This window comes from Camelus dromedarius, chromosome 5 (genome assembly GCF_036321535.1).
Source record: "Camelus dromedarius isolate mCamDro1 chromosome 5, mCamDro1.pat, whole genome shotgun sequence".
Lineage (NCBI taxonomy): Eukaryota > Metazoa > Chordata > Mammalia > Artiodactyla > Camelidae > Camelus > Camelus dromedarius.
The window spans coordinates 80,396,009-80,412,961 of NC_087440.1; the positions used below are offsets into that span (position 1 = coordinate 80,396,009).

Below are 16,953 nucleotides of genomic sequence, written 5' to 3' on the forward strand. Positions count from 1 at the left end.
TTTCTCACTTAACTCTCACAAAAGCCCTGTAATAATAAACCCTATTATTATTCCCATTTTATAAGCAAAACAACAGAAAAAAAAAAAAAACTAAAAGTTAGTAAGTGACAGAGATGGGACGGGTTAAAAGTCCAGCCCTTAACTCTGGCCTTCTCCAAGCTCCTACAAACAACTCTCTATCCAGCTTGCAAGCCTTTTTCCACAGCTTATCTGTTAACACCACCTCCTTCCACCTGAAAACGGACAACAGAGAAGTAGGAGTTTATCCTTTTGATCCTCATTTTTCAAAGAACGGGAGGTTAAGCCCTTCCTGACTCAGTAAGGCTAACCTCATCAAGCTTTCCATCTCTTCTGCCCATTTCTACCAAGAACGAAGGCGAAATACATGTTCTCAATAGAGACAGGCAAGTGACTCCTACCTGCAGACCTGAATGACAAATCATATACTTCGGTTTTAAATAGAATATACTGGCGCAACTCAACACCTTATGTGAAGATGTAAAGCTGTGTCCCTCAGGAGCACAACCAACAGATAATCATTACTCGCTGTGGTCCTCTCGCAGGTGGATGGAGGTCCTTCTGGGGATCCCACAGGTTGAGTCAGAGACTCCTGGCTCTGTGAATAGGGGCCTGAGTGTTTCCTTATCTTCTGGCACCAATCATTCCGGACTCCAGCTAACTACCCAAGCCACATCGGTCTCCCCCAGCTGGACCAGAGCATTGTGGTGAAAAAGCACACGTCTGGAGCCAGACTGCCTGTGTCCGAATCCCAGTGCTGCCTGTCAATTAAGCTTGGGCATATTATCTACCTTCTCTGTTCCTCCATTGCTTACCCCTACCTCAAAGGATCACTGTAAAGATTAAATGCCTTAATAAACATAAAGCATTTAGAGCAGTGCGCGGCCACAGTAAACACCGTGTGAATGAACTAGTGAAACAATGAATATTGGAGTGGAAGCTTCTGGAGGACAGGAAGTAGGCATCACACATCCTTTTTTTATGTGATTTTTCTAATCATCGGAGCCTAACGCAGCACCTGCTTCATGACAGCCCTCCAGTAAATATTAGTTATTTAAACGAATACCTTTGATTATGAGTAATGAAAAGAGCTGTACGAGCTGCACACCATCCAAACCGCATTAAATGAGATTCTTGCTTCACTTTAAACAAGGAGCAAACACATGCACACTTGTATATAAATGTGGACACCAAAGCATTCATTTCTGGGTTTTTGCTTTATTCTCATGGAAATTTTTTTGGAATACTGACTTCTCATTTGCAAATTCATTTTCCTAGTGGCCTGCCAATTGCCATTAGCTCTTTAATTTCTGGCTTAAAAGCTTTAGATCTTCTTCACTGAACAGTGACGGAATCAACAACCCCCCAGGGATAAAAACAATAGTAATAATGAAGTGGGAGCCTGTGGAGACAGGCCGGGGGCTGCAGGCCCGATCTTGCACACACTGAGCAATCTTCTGCGTGACCGCCTCACTGCAGAAAGGGCAGTGCCTCTGGCTTCAGGGCAACAGCCCAGAGAGAGTCGCTTCAACTCGCCAGGTCTGTGTCTTTGGGCACAAAGAACCCAATCCTGCCCTCCCCAGAGGTCATCTGCTGCCTCGGCTGTGACCCAAGTCTCCTGCACAGAAGTCTGCTGGAAGAAGCGACAGTCCAGGGCAGGGAAGGAGAAGGCTCATCTGGCTCGGCATTCCTCCCCCAGCGAGGATTTCCACAGGCTGCTGAATGCACGTCTCAGGTGTCCTCCTTTCCTTAACATCATTACGTTCCTAAATACGTAAAGCTTTGGGGCTGCAGACACCAAGGGAATCTGCTCATGCGTGAAGAAGACAGAAGCAGTGCTCTTGAAAACCAGACCAAAAAGAAAGGTCTTCCAATGCACAGAAATAAAATCACTCTCTGCTGTGCTTCTGAGAAGGTTCTAAGTGAAGGTCTCCTGGTCTCCAAAACAGATATACAAGCACCATTCATTCGTTGCTTAATCTGCAAGATCTTCTACGGGTCGGCCCCTGGGCTGGGCAGGAGGGATGTACGGATAAAAGAAACAGATCCAACCTCAAAAAGCTCAGTCCTGGGTGAGACGCAGGTGAGTAGATGGTGATTAGCCAATACAGCCCAATAAGCATAGAGGCAAATGTGAGTCGTGATCCTGGACCAAGTAGGCACCACTCCCCCGGGAGGGTCCACGAAGGCTTCTTCCAGGACCTGAGTTCTGGCACCTCCGAGGATAAGTCAGTTCAGGAATCCAGAGCAGAACACTTAGCAAGGTGCCATGGTTGGCACAGCATAAAGGTTTAGCTGATGAATGAATGCACGACGTCAACCCAGCTCATAACTACCACTGCTGCGATCTGGGTTTTATCGGAGGGACTGAAATGGCAGCGTACTGACCGATCAGCTCATGTCACCCCGCTGCTTGGAACAGCCGCCGCTTCACAGTGCTCTTAGGGTAAAATCCAACATCGGGCCCTGCAGGGCTTCACCCTTGCCTGCCTCCAGCCTAAATGCCTACAGATTTCCCTTTGCTAACAAACCTCCAGCCACTGAGGCTTCCGTCTCTCAAGTCCTCAGGCATCCCGGCTTCCTTCCAACACGGGAGCTTGACCCCTAGCTCCTTCTGCCCTGAGTTCCCATCCTACTCGTCCTGGTCAGTTCTGCTCACGTGCCTCACAGCTCCATCTCCCTCGCCTTTGTAGCTTTCATCTGATTTTATTTACACTTATTTGTGTGATTATATGCATAAGGTTTGCCTCTCCCACTATCTGCCAGTAGAGTGACCATCTAATTTATCTTTCAAACCAGGACACTTTTGAGAGGAAAAGGGGTGCTGGTAACAGCTACCCCAGAACCACAAAAGCTGGCATGTTTGGCCATCCTAACTATAAGCTCCAAGAGGCTGGGGACCAGGTCTGACTTTTATTCATCATTATGTCCCCGGTACTTAGCACTGAGTCTGGCACACAGCAGGTAATCAATAAATTTGTCGAATGAATAATTAAGTGAGTGAGTGAGTGATTTGGGGCTTGGCAGGTGAAGAGACTGGCCAAATGCCACAGCCTGGGACATGTTCATGGATTATGCAAATTAACCAACATCTCTTGCTTGGGGGAAGCAGGTTTGGCAACTCACCACGTCTGGCCCTCCCCTTATCTGCAGAACAGCAGCATTGGTCACCATGACAACATCAAAGATCCCTGCCCAGGACTGTACCCAGGCCTCCCCTGCAGCTGCCTGTATCTCAAATCAACTCCTCCTTGACCAGCGAAATGAGTCACTATGCCAGAGACTCACAGTCCAGCACCAGGCCTAGACGTGGATGCTCGCTGTCCACTGGGAGGGTTATAAGTCTAGGGGAGAAGGAGGCAGGGGCTCTGTGTTAGAAAGCAAGCACTGACACTCACGAAGGAGCTTCCCCATCATGTGGTTTGGGTGGATTTTCCCTTAGGCGGGAGGAATTTATCCTGCTACAATTGCACGCTCTCCAGCCCCACTGTGTCAAGCCAGGATAGAGCCAGAGGACGAGAGTGCAGGCTCTGGAGTCACGGAATCCAAATTCCAGGCCCACTTTTGCCACCAGCTGGCTGCAAGGACATAGCCAGGGCACCTGGCCCCTGTCAACGGGGGTGGTCACAGCAGCAGGGCCTTGGGGTAATGGGGAGAGAAACGAGGCTCAGAAATTTGAGTAAACTGCCTGGACTCGAGCCTGCACATAGTGCTCAAAGTGTTAAATAGTACTCATCAAATACAGTTTGAGGCCCCAGTACTGAGCAAAGGATCTAAGACTCGAATCATTTATCAGTAAAGATAAAAATCCCTAAGAGATTGTCAAGTGAAAACCGGTGGGAAAGATCCTCCTCACCAAAGTAAAATGTCACTGAACCAGTCGAGGAGGGGGGGACACAGCAGGATGAGAAGGGACCCCACCCCAAAGGTTCCCACTTCCAGGAAATTCCAGACCCAGCCCATGCCAGGCAGAGGAAAGCTTCAGGCTTTCTTAAGACAGAGACGCCAACATGAACAGAAGGTGCCCGTTTGGAGGTCACAAGGGCTCTGAGAAGTGAAGTAACTTGCCGAGACGAGGAGTGAAGTGTGCCCGGGGCAAAAGTCAACCTTCCAGACAGCGAGGTAACCTGCTCACCCCGGGTGGGGGCAGATTACACAAGCTGCCCCCCAGGACACTCTCCAGTGAGAAAGGAGTCCTGGTTATTTGTGCTACAACTGGAAAAAACCCATGTCCTTCCTCGCGGGCACCTCATCCAACACTAAACCCACTCCCATGAAACATCCCTGCCCTCAGCGTGTCAGTTACCAGGAGAAAACACAGCCATGTGACCAGTGAGCTGCAGTGAAGATATTTAAAGGCTTTAAACGTCTATGAATCCACAACCTGAACAGTAACCACTACGGATCCTCATCCTCGCAGGCAGAAGCATTCTTCCCTCCCCTGTCAGTCAGGGAAGCCGCGTCGTGATTTTGTTTCTTGAGGATTACAGAGGATGAAGAGTTTATTGCTTTCTCCAAGACTAGTCACAACCCAGGTTTCTAAAACAATTGTACTGGGGACAAGGGAATAAGCCATAGTGGCTCATGGGAGCATCGAGAATAAAGAAACAAGTTCCTACTGCACAGCTCAGGGAGCTATATTCATACCTTGCAATGGCCCCCAATGAAAAAGAATAGGGAAAGGAGTATGTGTGTGTATATATATGTAACTGAATCACTATGCTGTACACCAGATATTAACACAACATTGTAAATCAATCATACTTCAATTTTTAAAAATAACTTTAAAATGAAATAAATTTTTAAAAAGACGTTCTTGGGACGGAGTCTAATCAAGTTTGTGGGAACTGCAACTTCAAAAAGCTATTCAGTTTAGCGTATTCCACTGCCAAAGCAATGCCAGCACTCCAGATGCGCCTATCAAAGTCTGTTCAGGTCCGTTCCCTGCACTAGCTTTGGAGAAGAAAGCTGGAACAGGGGAAGGAAATAGTGCCTCCCAAATGCCCACTCTCAGCTGGGCACTGTGGTAGGCACTTTATGTGGGTTCTCTCAGTCACTCTTCTCAATATTCCAAATGAAGAGGGACTGCTCCATCCCCACAATGGTAAAAGTAGCCTTTGGTTTAATGGGGTTGGGAGCCAAGTCCACCTGACCCCAATGCCCATGTCCCTTCCCCTCCCTGACACCCCCTTCTTTGAACACACAACAGTCCACCTTCGGAGTGCAATAGTACTGTGTCAGACCGCCCATGTTTCCCTAAAAATTTCCTCTTCTCCCTCCAGTCTTTTCCTTGGTGTAAAAGGTTTGAGAAAAGGTTCAGATGTAGTATAGGGGATACTGACCATTGACCTGAGTGAGCAGTCTAGCCCAGCGTACACATGTCTGGACTCTGGAGTCCAGCATCCCAAGGCTCAAATCCCAATTTAACCACCTATGGGCTTTGTGGCCTTGGGCAAGTTACTTAACTTCTTAGAATGTATTTGCTCTTCCATAAAACTGAATGATGATGACAGGTCCAACCTATAGGTTTGTTGCAAGGGTTAAATGAGTTAAAGGACTGAAGCACTTAGAACGTGCCTAGAGGAAAGTAAACAGCCAGTAACTGCTGGCTATTTTTTACTATTACAATAGCTCAGTGGGAAATCTCCCTCTTACTGTCATCTGCAGGCGCTCTGACGGAGTCTCAAGGGTAAGATTCTAGAGATAGATGGGTCTTCCGTGTCCTGTGTGGGCTGAACTTCTGAGACCCAGCTCAGGGTAAGCACTTGCCCCAGGGCACCAAACTAGAAGATGGATGTGCCTCACTGGGGGATAGGCAGCAACGAGCCCCAGAGGACACAGGCCCTCCCACTCAGTCACACTCTGGAGTCAGTGGTCATTCCATTGCTCAGGTGACCTGCCTGAGCTTTCTGGGTCCCTCAGGTCCTCTGACAAGTGTCTCAAACCACACAGAGGAACAGTCAGGAGGAACAGAGACCACGGAACCAGCCCCAGTGTCTCCTTAATCAATCTGAGGCCAAGTGTCCCCACCAACACTTGGTGAAAGATGATTATCCAGGTGGCGGGGTAAGCCCTCTAAATGAAATAGAAAGAGGCTAGGTTGCTTCCCTGAACTCAAGCTGCAATGAATGGCACTGGGAGTAACTTCCGTGAAGGGGGCTTTACACCTGAACACTCGAAGCAAATTAAGAACATTTATCCATCAGAAAATGTAGGCTTTGAAGCCCCAAAGGGTATTTCAGGAGCTTTTCCCTTAGCAGCACCCCAGGACGTATATAATTTACAGGATTTCTGGTTTGGTTTGGTTTTGTTTTTTCTGCCTTCCCTAACAAATAAATAGTAGTAATCACAGCAGCTAAAAGAAATCAAGCTTTTTGTTTAATCCTCAGCCCTCCCTAACAGGTGCACACTATTATCACAGTCTCCGTGTTGCAAAAGGGAAGCTGAGGCCTGGCGTAACACACCCCCTTGCTCACCCAAGTCATGGCCCGTGAGCAGGAAAAAGATTTAACATGGGAAGCTTAACTCGAGTCTGGGTGCTGATCACCAGGCTCCACTACCCACGTGGCCTCTACTGGAACAGACAGGGATGTGGAGCCAAGGGCAGGCACTCCAGAAATCTTTGCTGAATGGGGAATGAGTCATGTTCAAGCCTTCTTTGTCAGACTCTCATCAATGTAGCCCCTTCACCATGTCTCAGCATCGCTCCCCTGTGATGCCCCAATGTCCTTCCAAACTGGTCTTCTTCCTCCAGTTTCTCCTTTCTCCAGCCCTCCTTCCTCCTTCCTAAAAGTTACCTTTCTAACAGAAAATTCTCCTCTTGTCACTGCCTCCTTACATCTCTCCATGACTCCCGATTTCCTACAGCATAAAGCCCAAACCCTTCAGCAAGGCTCCCTGGGCACCTGTCAAATCCAGCCCCCGCCCCCATCCTAATCTCACCTCCCACCAGCTCCCCCACACTCTCATCTCAAGACACACTGACCCCCTGCAGCTCCCTCAACGGGCCCAATCGCTGGTGAGATGCCCTTCCCTTCACTGTGGGTACTGAGAAAGCCTCCCATATTCCACATTTTTGTTCCAATGTGTGGTGTTTAAGAAGAGAATGGGATATGTTGTCAGACTGCCCAGGAGTAAATCCAAGATCCTCCACTCACTAACCAGGTGTCCCTGAGCAGGTAACTTCACCTCCTGCTGCCTCAGTTTCCTCCTCTGTAGGAGGCACAAAAGACTATCCTCATAGAATAGTTGTAAGGATTAAAGGAGATAAATAAACACTTTAAAATCTTCCCTGACCTCTGTCTGCCTCACTGGGGCTCCCATTTTTCACATACTTCAAATAGCTCCATTCCAGGAATCATCAAAAAGACAAGAAATAGCAAACGCTGGCAAGAATGTGGAGAAAAGGGAACCCTTGCAGACTATTGGTGGGATTGTCAACTGGTACAGCCGCTACAGAAAACAGTATGAAGTTTCCTCAAAACATTAAAAATAGAACTACCATATGATCCAGCAACTCCACTTCTGGGAACATAGCCAAAAAAATTGAAATCAGGATCTCAAAGAGATATCTGCACTCCCATGTTCACTGCAGCCTCGTTCACAACAGCCAAGACACAGAAGCAACTTACATGTCCACTGATGGATGAATGGATAAAGAAGTTGTGATTATATATATATAATATGTATATATATGTATGTATTTATATATATATATTTATATTTTATATATATATATTATTTTTATATATTTTTTATATATATATCACAATGGAATATTATTCAGCCATAAAAATGAGGAAACCTTGCCTTTTGCAAAAACATGGGTGGACCTGAGAAAAATATGCTAAGCAAAATAAGACAGACAAAGACAAATGCTGTATGCTCTCACTTACATGTGGAATCTTTTTTTTAATTGAAGTACCATCAGTTATAATGTGTTCACTTTTTGTGTACAGCACAATGTCCCAGTCATGCATATACATATATATACATTCATTTTCATATTTTTTTCTTTAAAGGTTATTACAAAATATTGAATATAGTTCCCTGTGTTATACAGCAGAAACTTTTTAAAAATCTATTTTTATATATAGTTGCTAACATTTCTAAATCTCAAACTCCCAAATTTATCCCTTCCCACCCACTTTCTCTAGTAACCATAAGATTCTTTACTGTATATGTGATTCTGTCTCTGTTTTTTAAGATGAGTTCATAGTGTCCCTTTTTTTTCTTTTTCTTTTTAGATTCCACATATAAGTGATATCATGTGGTAATTTTCTTTCTCTTTCTGGCTTACTTCACTTAGAATGACAATCTCTAGGCCCACCCCTGTTGCTGCAAATGGCATTATTTTATTCTTTTTTATGGCTGAATAGTATTCCACTGTATAAATACACCACAACTTCTTTATCCGGTCATCTGTCGAAGGACATTTAGGTTGCTTCCATGTGTTGGCTATTGTATATAGTGCTGCTTTGAACATTGGGGTGCATGTATCTTTTTGAATTAGAGTTCCCTATATGTGGAATCTTAAGAAAAAACACTCATAGATAAAAAGGTCAGAGATGGGAGGTGGGGGGAGGGGAGTTGGAGGAAGGTGATGGAAAGGTACAAACTTCCAGTTGTGAGATAAGTAAGTAGTAGGGCTGTAAGGTACATTATGACTATAGTTAACACTGCCATATGGTATGTATGAAAGTTGGTAAGAGAGCAAATCTAAGAGTTCTCACCACAAGAAAAAAAAAAAAGGTTTTTCTCTTTATGGTATCTATATGAGACGATGGATGCTAACTCAACTTATTGCAGTAACCATGTCCCAACACATGTTCAAACTGTTATGCTGTACACTTTAAACTTATACAGTCATGTATGTCAATTGTACCTCAATAAAACTGGGAAAAAATAGCTCCACTCCAATGAATTCTAATTATTGGTCTACATGCCTCTTCCTCCAGGGTTTCTCAACCTATTGCGTGTTCGACTGGATAACTCTCTGTGATGAGCGACTACGCTGTGCCTTGGTGGGTATTTACCAGCACCCTTACTCTCTAGATGTCTGTAGCATCTCTCCAGTTCTGACAATCGAAAATGTCTCCAGACATCACCAGATGCCCTCTGGAAACAAACTCCATCCCCATTAAGAAAGCCTACTTGAAATTCTGGGCTCCTTGAATAATACTTTAAACAGCAGTGGCAACCACAGTTATCTTTTTTGTATGTGCTCACCATGGGCCAAGCACAGTTCAAAGCCCTTCTCATGAATTATAGAATTTAATCCTCTCCAGGCCCTAAGGGTGAGGGATTTTAGGCAGGTTTTATTGATAACGAAATGGAATCACAGAGAGGTTAGCAACCTGCTTAAGGTACATTTTATTCTCATCCTTTCTGTCCCTAACACCTAGCATGTTACTTGATGTAACAGAAGCTCAATAGCAAGTTAAAGAATGCATAGGTGAATTAATTAATGAGATCGTCTCCTCCAGAACAGCAGCTGGGTCAGGGGTGGTGACCCCTCTGTCTCCTCCAGAGTCCCATGGTACCCCCTAAAAGTGCTTCAAGTCTTTGGAAAACCCCTCCCCAGCTTTGGCTTTTTAAAGCTATCCAGGCATTTCATGGGGGATTATGCTGTTCCAGGTACTCAGTTTTTGTTATTAATAAGATGAATTACACCTTTCAGATTAGTTTTATGAGAAGTTCACTCAACCCAGCCAAGAGACTTGACATTATTAGATAAACACCATCAATCTAATTTTTTACCTATTAGTCAGGTACAATAATAATAATAATATCAGTGAGATACAATATACTGTTTTTCCAGCTTAGAACACATCACACTGAAAACTCTCCCAAATACTCTGTTTCTTGTGAACACTACACACATTGCTGCTCAGATGTGTAGAGTGAGAGGGTGCTCCATGGTCCAAAAGTGTGGACACTTTCATTCTGTAAAGGAATTAGTGGACCGAAGGGTAAACCATAATGATTCGATTTTTGATTGACACAGGTTCAGCGTTTTAACTTAATCGACAAAACCTCTAGACAAACACAAGCATAAATCCTTACATCATAGTAGAGGGAGCTCTTAAGGCACCCTAAGCCCAGGAGTGGTAGTCAGTAGGTATAGGAGGAAGAAATAGAGAAAGGCTTTATGTTAAAGAGCAAGGAACACCCGTGTTTTTTGATTCTGCTAAGATCCTAGAAAGTGTCAAACAACTGTTAAAGAGAGAGTTGAGCTTATGATAAAGCAAGAACTATTTAAAGAGTTGTAGATTCATTGGGCGAGGCAGGATAGAGTCAGGCAGACATCACTGAATCCAGATCTGTCAGTTTGGTGGTTGGAAAGTTACTCAACCTGTTTTAGCATCGGTTTCCTTACCTATAAAATGAGTATAATAATACCAATTTAGAAGAGATTGTTGTCGGAGAGATTAAATGAGATGATGGGTGGAAGGAGCCTAGCTCATGACAGGTGCACAATAAAGGGTAGATTTTTTAATTGTTATAAAAATGATCTCAAGGGCACACATGCGTACACACACACACACACACACACACCTCATTTCACAGAGAAACCTTTGAAGTCAAAGGATAGGTCTCAATGGCAGCACCAGAATTAGAATCTCTACCCTCCACCATCCTGTCCTTCATTCTGGCCTCTGAACTCTATCACAAGGAGAAGGCCAAAGAAAGGGCAATACAGAAATACCGACTCAATAAACAAACGCACGAATAAGCTCAGATATCTCCTGCATCACCAACATTATAGATTTAGTTTGATATCTCATTCCAAAAGTGTTTCTCTATTGGGCAATAATTAGATGCAAAGCCATGCAGAGGCTACACATGGATGCTAAGATAATAAGAAGCGATCCCTTTCCTCAGGCTCTCACTAAGGAAGGAAAATTCAGGCATGACTGTGGATTCAATTCAGACCACCCTTTAGGTTATCATAGGTATTGCAACTAAATAAAAAGGATCTCACCACAAATCACCACAACATGTATAATTCCTTACTTAAAATTACTCCAGAATTGTTTCCTCCATTCTCTGTGGCATTCTGAGCCTTAATCTAGCACAGACTAGCACAACACATTCATCACCACAAGATTGAAAGGAGAAAAAAAAAAAGGCCATGTAAGAAAGAGTAATAGGAAACACTGGCCTTAGCTTTTACCATTTTAAAGTTTTATTTTTTAATAAAAATTATAGGACATCGGTATGAAATCATATTTACACCCCGGGGGGTGGGGGGAATGTGTATTTCTATTAACCAAAGAGCCAAGTCAGATTATCGAAAATAATTGAAAAGAATACAACTATCATGAAGGGGCCACATCCTTAGTAGCCTCTGAATCCCCCTACCCCTTCAGCGCGGCCGGAAATAGTTAAATAAATAAGCCAGCCCAGACTCGCGAATCCTACAGAATCCTGGATTGTGGCAGCCGTTAGAATTTGATGCTGACATCCCAGAGCCAGAAGAAATTGTGAAAGCCATCTTTTCCACCATCTGCCTTCCAAACTTTAGAATCCCCAGAAAGATGGGACTCTTCCTTGCCTCCATAAATGTCACCACCTTCCACCACTACTCTTTGTGCTTCAGGAGGGTGTGCAGGAGTGGAACTCAAACATCAGCCTTGGAGGCAGCCATCTCCCCTCGCCTCCAAGGTGAAGCCCTCCAACTGGGCTCCCAACCATTTCCCTTTCCTAGGACTCGGTCCTCTCCGCCTTCCACGCACTGCTTAAGCCTCCTGTTTCACTTCCTCCCATCGTACCACCTTAGATGACTCCCTGTCTCCCACATCCCTTCCTAGCCACACTTCACCCCTGCCAAGGCCACTCCCCACCCCGGTTCCTCTGTCTTTCTTCTGTAGGTGGCAGCCCTAAGTTCTTGGCCCTTATGGATGATTTTTCCTTAATATCTAAGGTAGGAAAAGGTCCTAGCACAGTGCCTGACACACAGTAAGTATTCGAAAACAGCACCCTTGATTATTACTATTACTCCTATCCTTATTATTTCATCCCCACAAATTCACCAGAGCCTCTTTCAAGTCACTAGCGGCCTCCCCGTCCCACATCAGTGGCCTTTTCTCTGCTTCATTTTCATTGACCTTAGACAGGTTAATACATCCCTGCCTATTTAAAATTCTTTCTTTCTTTCTTTGGCCACCCGAGGTGCCCTTATACCCCAGGATCTTACACTGACTAAAAAGGTAATCAGCATACATACATGGACCTGAATTTGAAAATCCAAAGCCCTCTGCCTGCTGCTGCCTCTGGACACCACATCCAAAAGCAGGTGATGCAGAACACAGCCTGCTCCCACATCGGTGCCATTGCAGGTGTGGTCCCTCTTCCTCCACATTGTCACAGGTCTCCACTCAAATGTCACCTCCTGGAGAGGACCTCCATGACCATCAGGAGCTTCTCAACCAAAGGGAAAGCTCAGTGAGCCAGAAAGACACAATCGATGCTGCCCTCTCCCCCACAGGTTGTTCTGTGCTTGGCTCACTCCCTGCTCACCTGGATCAATGTCTCCAGCTCCTGTGGGCTCACACAGATATGATCCCGCAGGAATTCTGCCTTCTCCAAGGCAATGGTGTTCTTTTGGCTGCTCTCAAAGGGCTGCTCCAATGCCCGGAAGACGAGACCGCCAGTGACGAGGTAGACCACCACGACTACGAAGATAGCAACCACTGTTTTCCACTTCATGACGGTCTGCAGGCCCCCCTGGGAGGCACCTTCCATTCTGGCTACCACTGTGGCTCGGGAGGAGATGGAGAGGCGTGGGGCCGCGTAGTGCCCGTTAGTGGCGCCCTTGGGCTGGCACACCGGGGGTGCTGCTGCAGGAACGGCCACTGAGAAACAGGGTGGGAGGAAGGGGAAAAGAGAGTTTGTTTACAAATACAAAACCCAAAACTTGTCAGAAACAAAGCACAGATAGCTTTCTCAAGTCAGTTTTTAAAGGTGAGATTAAAAATTGGTTCACCAAGCCCTCAGCGAGGGAATTCAATCAGTTGCTAGATGTCTGTTTGAGTTCTAAAGTAACGAGCACAGGAGTTCTAGTTTAAAAGCAAAAATTAATAATAATAATAATAATAATAATAATAATAATAATAATAATAATAATAATAATTGAGTCCACCTCTCCCACCAAAGTCACTGTCAAATGCAGACTGTATAACGATGCTTTGACATAAGGAGTAATAGGTAACTGTTTCACCTAATTTCATAAAGACAGCGAAAGACAAGAAAAATGAGAAGACAGAGAAATTTGTCTCCATTGAAAGAGCAAGAGAAAACTCCTGGAAAAACAACTAATGAAACCAAATAAACAATTTACCAAATAAAGAATTCAAAGCATTAGCAATAAGAATGCTAACTGAATTAGGGGAAAGAATAGATGAACACAGTGAGAATTTTAACTAGGAACTAGAAAATGCGAAAAATAACCGGTCAGAACCAAAGAATACATTAACTGAAACGAAAAACACACCAGAAGGAATTCATAGCAGGCTAGGTGATACAGAAGAATACATAAGGGACCCGGAAGATAGAATAACAGAAGTCACCCAATCAGAACAGCAAAAAGGAAAATAAATTTTAAAATGAGAAGAGTTTAAGAGATCTCCAGGATAACATTAAGCATACCAACATTTGCATTATAGGGGTCCCAGAAAGAGAAGAGAGAGACAGAGGAGGTTGAAAAATATTTTATGAAATTATGGCTGAAAATTTCCCAAGCCTGAAGAAGGAAACAGATATCCAGGTACAGGAAGAACAGAGGGTCCCAAACAAGATGACCCCAAACAGACCCACATCAAGATATGTCACAATTTAAATGACAAAACTTAAAGAGAGAATTCTAAAGGCAGCAAGAGAAAAACAAAGAGTCATTTACATTCTTCTGCAGGCCAGAGAAGAGTGTCATGCTATATTTAAAGTGCTAAAAAGGGGAAAACCTGCAACCTAAGATACTCTACCCAGCAAGATTATCATTTAGAATAGATGGAGAGATAAAGAACTTCTCAGACAAGAAAAAACTCAAAGAATTCATCAATACTAAACCAGTCTTATAAGAAATCTTGAAGGGTCTTCTCTAAATGGGAAAATAAAAGGCTACAATAAGAAGTAAGTATCTATAGAAAAGGAGAAATCCCCCATAGTAAAGGCAAATATATAGTAACAGCTGAGGTTCAGCCACTTAAATAAGCTAGTACAAAGATTAAAACAAAAAAAAAATTGTAAAATCAAGTAAAACTACAATAATCAGTACAGGGGATAAATATGAAGATGTAAAATATTACATCAAAAACAAAAAATGGGAGAAAGAAGAAAAAAATGTCACTCTTTTAGAATATGTTTGAACTTGAAGGACTACCTATTTAAAACAAATAGATACAGTTATAGGTCAACATATATGAACCCCATGGTAACACAAGACAAAGCATACAATAGATAAACAAACAAGAGAGGAAAAAACACAAGCATACCACCAAAGGAAATCATGAAACCACAAGTAAAGAAATCTAAAGAAGAAAATAACAGGGAAGAACTATAAAAAAATTAAGAAGAAAACATCTAGATAATGAAATGGCACTAAGGACATATCAATCAATAATTACTTTAAATGTCAATGGACTAAATGCTTCAATCAAAAGACATTGGGTGGCTGATTGGATAAAAAAAAAAGACTCATCTATATGCTGCTTACAAGAGACTTGCTTCAGAACTAAAGACACACACAGACTCAAAGAGAGGGCATGGAAAAAGTATCTCATGCGAATGGCAATGACAAGAAAGAGGAGGTAGCAATATATGTATCAGAAATACACTTTAAAACAAAGTCTATAAGAAAAGACAAAGAATGGTGCTGTATAATGATAAAGGAATAATACAAGAAGGAGATATTATACTTATTAACATATATGCACCCAATTCAGGAGCATAAATATATAAAACAAATATTAACAGACATACAGGGAGAAATTGACAACAATACAATAATAGTAGGGGACTTTAACACCCTACTTACATCAATATACAGATCATCCAGGTAAGGATGGCAAAATCAATAAGGCAATAGTGGTTTTAAATAACACCATAAGCCAGTTAGATTTAATAGATACATACAGAACATTCCATCCAAAAACAGCAGAATACATGTTCTTTTCAAAAGCATGGCATTCTCCAAGATAGGTCACATCCTAGGCCACAAAACAAGTCTCAACAAATTTAAGAGGATAGAAATTATATCAAGCATTTTTTCCAACCACAAACGTATGAAACTAAAAATCAATTATAGGAAGAAAAATGGGGAGAGTACATGGAGACTAAACAACATGCTATTAAAAAAAAACAATAGGTCAATAAGGAAAACAGAAAAATACCTTAAAACAAATGAAAATGGTATGTTCATATATGACTAAAGCATTATGCTGTCCACCAGAAATTGACACAAATTGTAATCTGACTGTACTTTAATAAATATATATACATACTTTAAAAAATGAAAATGGAAGCACGACTTTTCAAAAAAATTTATGGGATGCAGCAAAAGCAGTTCTAGGATGGAAGTTTATAGCAATACAGACCTCAAGAAACAAGAAAAATCTCAAATAAACAACCTAATCTTCCAACTAAAGAAATTAGAAAAAGAAGACCAAAGTGCAAAATCAGCAGAAGGAAGGAAATAATAAAGATCAGAGAGGAAATAAATTAAATAGAGACCAAAAAAAATAATAATAATAATAAAGATAAGTGAAACCAAGAGTTGGTGTTCTGAAAAAATAAACAAAATTGATAAGCCTTTAGCTACACTCATTAGGAAGAAAAGAGAGAAGACTCAAACAAACAAAATAAGAAACGAAAGAGGAGAACTAACAACCAATACCACAGAGACATACACACAAAATACTATGAACAGTTACATGCTAAAAAATTGGACAACCTAGAAGCAATGGACAAATTTCTAGGCACATATAGCCTACTATTTAATATAACATTGGAAGTTCTAGTCACAGATACCAGACAAAAAAAAGAAATAAAAGGTACTCAGATTGGAAGGGAAGAGGTAAAACTGTCACTATTTGCAGATAACAAGATACTCTACATAGAGAATCCTAAAGTCTCCAATGAAAGACTACTAAAACTAATAAATGAATTCAGCAAGGTTGCGGGATACAAGATTAATATACAGAAGTCTGTTGAGTTTCTATACACTAATATTGAAATATCAGAAAGAGAAAGTTTAAAAAAAGTCTCATTTAAAATTGCATTTAATCCAGAGAGAACTCTATTCCATAAAGATACATGCACCCCAATGTTGATAGCAGCACTATATCCAATAGGCAACACAAGGAAACAACTTAAATATCCATCAACAGATGACTGGATAAAGAAGTTGTGGTATATATACACAATGGAATACTACTCAGACATAAAAAGAATAAAACAATGCCATTTGCAGCAATATGGATGGACCTAGAGATTGTCATTCTAAGTGAAGTAAGCCAGAAAGAGAAAGAAAAATACCATAGGATATTAGTTTTATGTGGAATATAAAAAAAAAAAAAAAGACATATATGAACTCACTTATAAAACAGAAATAGACTCACAGACATAGAAAACAAACTTATGGTTACCGGGGGAAAAGGGTGTGGAAATGGATAAACTGGGAGTTCAAGATTTGCAGATATTAACTACTATATATAAAATAAACAAGTTTATACTGTATAGCACGGGGAGCTATATTTAATATCTTATCACCCATAATGAAAAAGAATGTGAAAAGGAATATATGTATGTATATGTATGACTAAAACATGTTGTACACGAAAAATTGATGCAACATTGTAAACTGACTATACTTCAATTTTTAAAAGTATATGTTTACAACAACAAATTAATTAATTAAAGTGTATTTTTAAAAATACC

The 16,953-nt window shown here is 42.1% G+C and overlaps 1 protein-coding gene across 2 annotated transcripts in view; it reads right to left on the minus strand.

The window, feature by feature from the left end:
• KCNK10 (potassium two pore domain channel subfamily K member 10) overlaps window positions 1-16,953 on the minus strand; it is a 131,539-nt gene that overhangs the window by 57,991 nt on the left and 56,595 nt on the right. For both annotated transcript variants that reach the window (XM_031454153.2, XM_010989163.3), the window contains exon 2: window positions 12,541-12,875. In XM_031454153.2, the coding sequence (XP_031310013.1) occupies window positions 12,541-12,875 (335 nt within the window). The remainder of the gene's footprint in view (window positions 1-12,540; window positions 12,876-16,953) is intronic.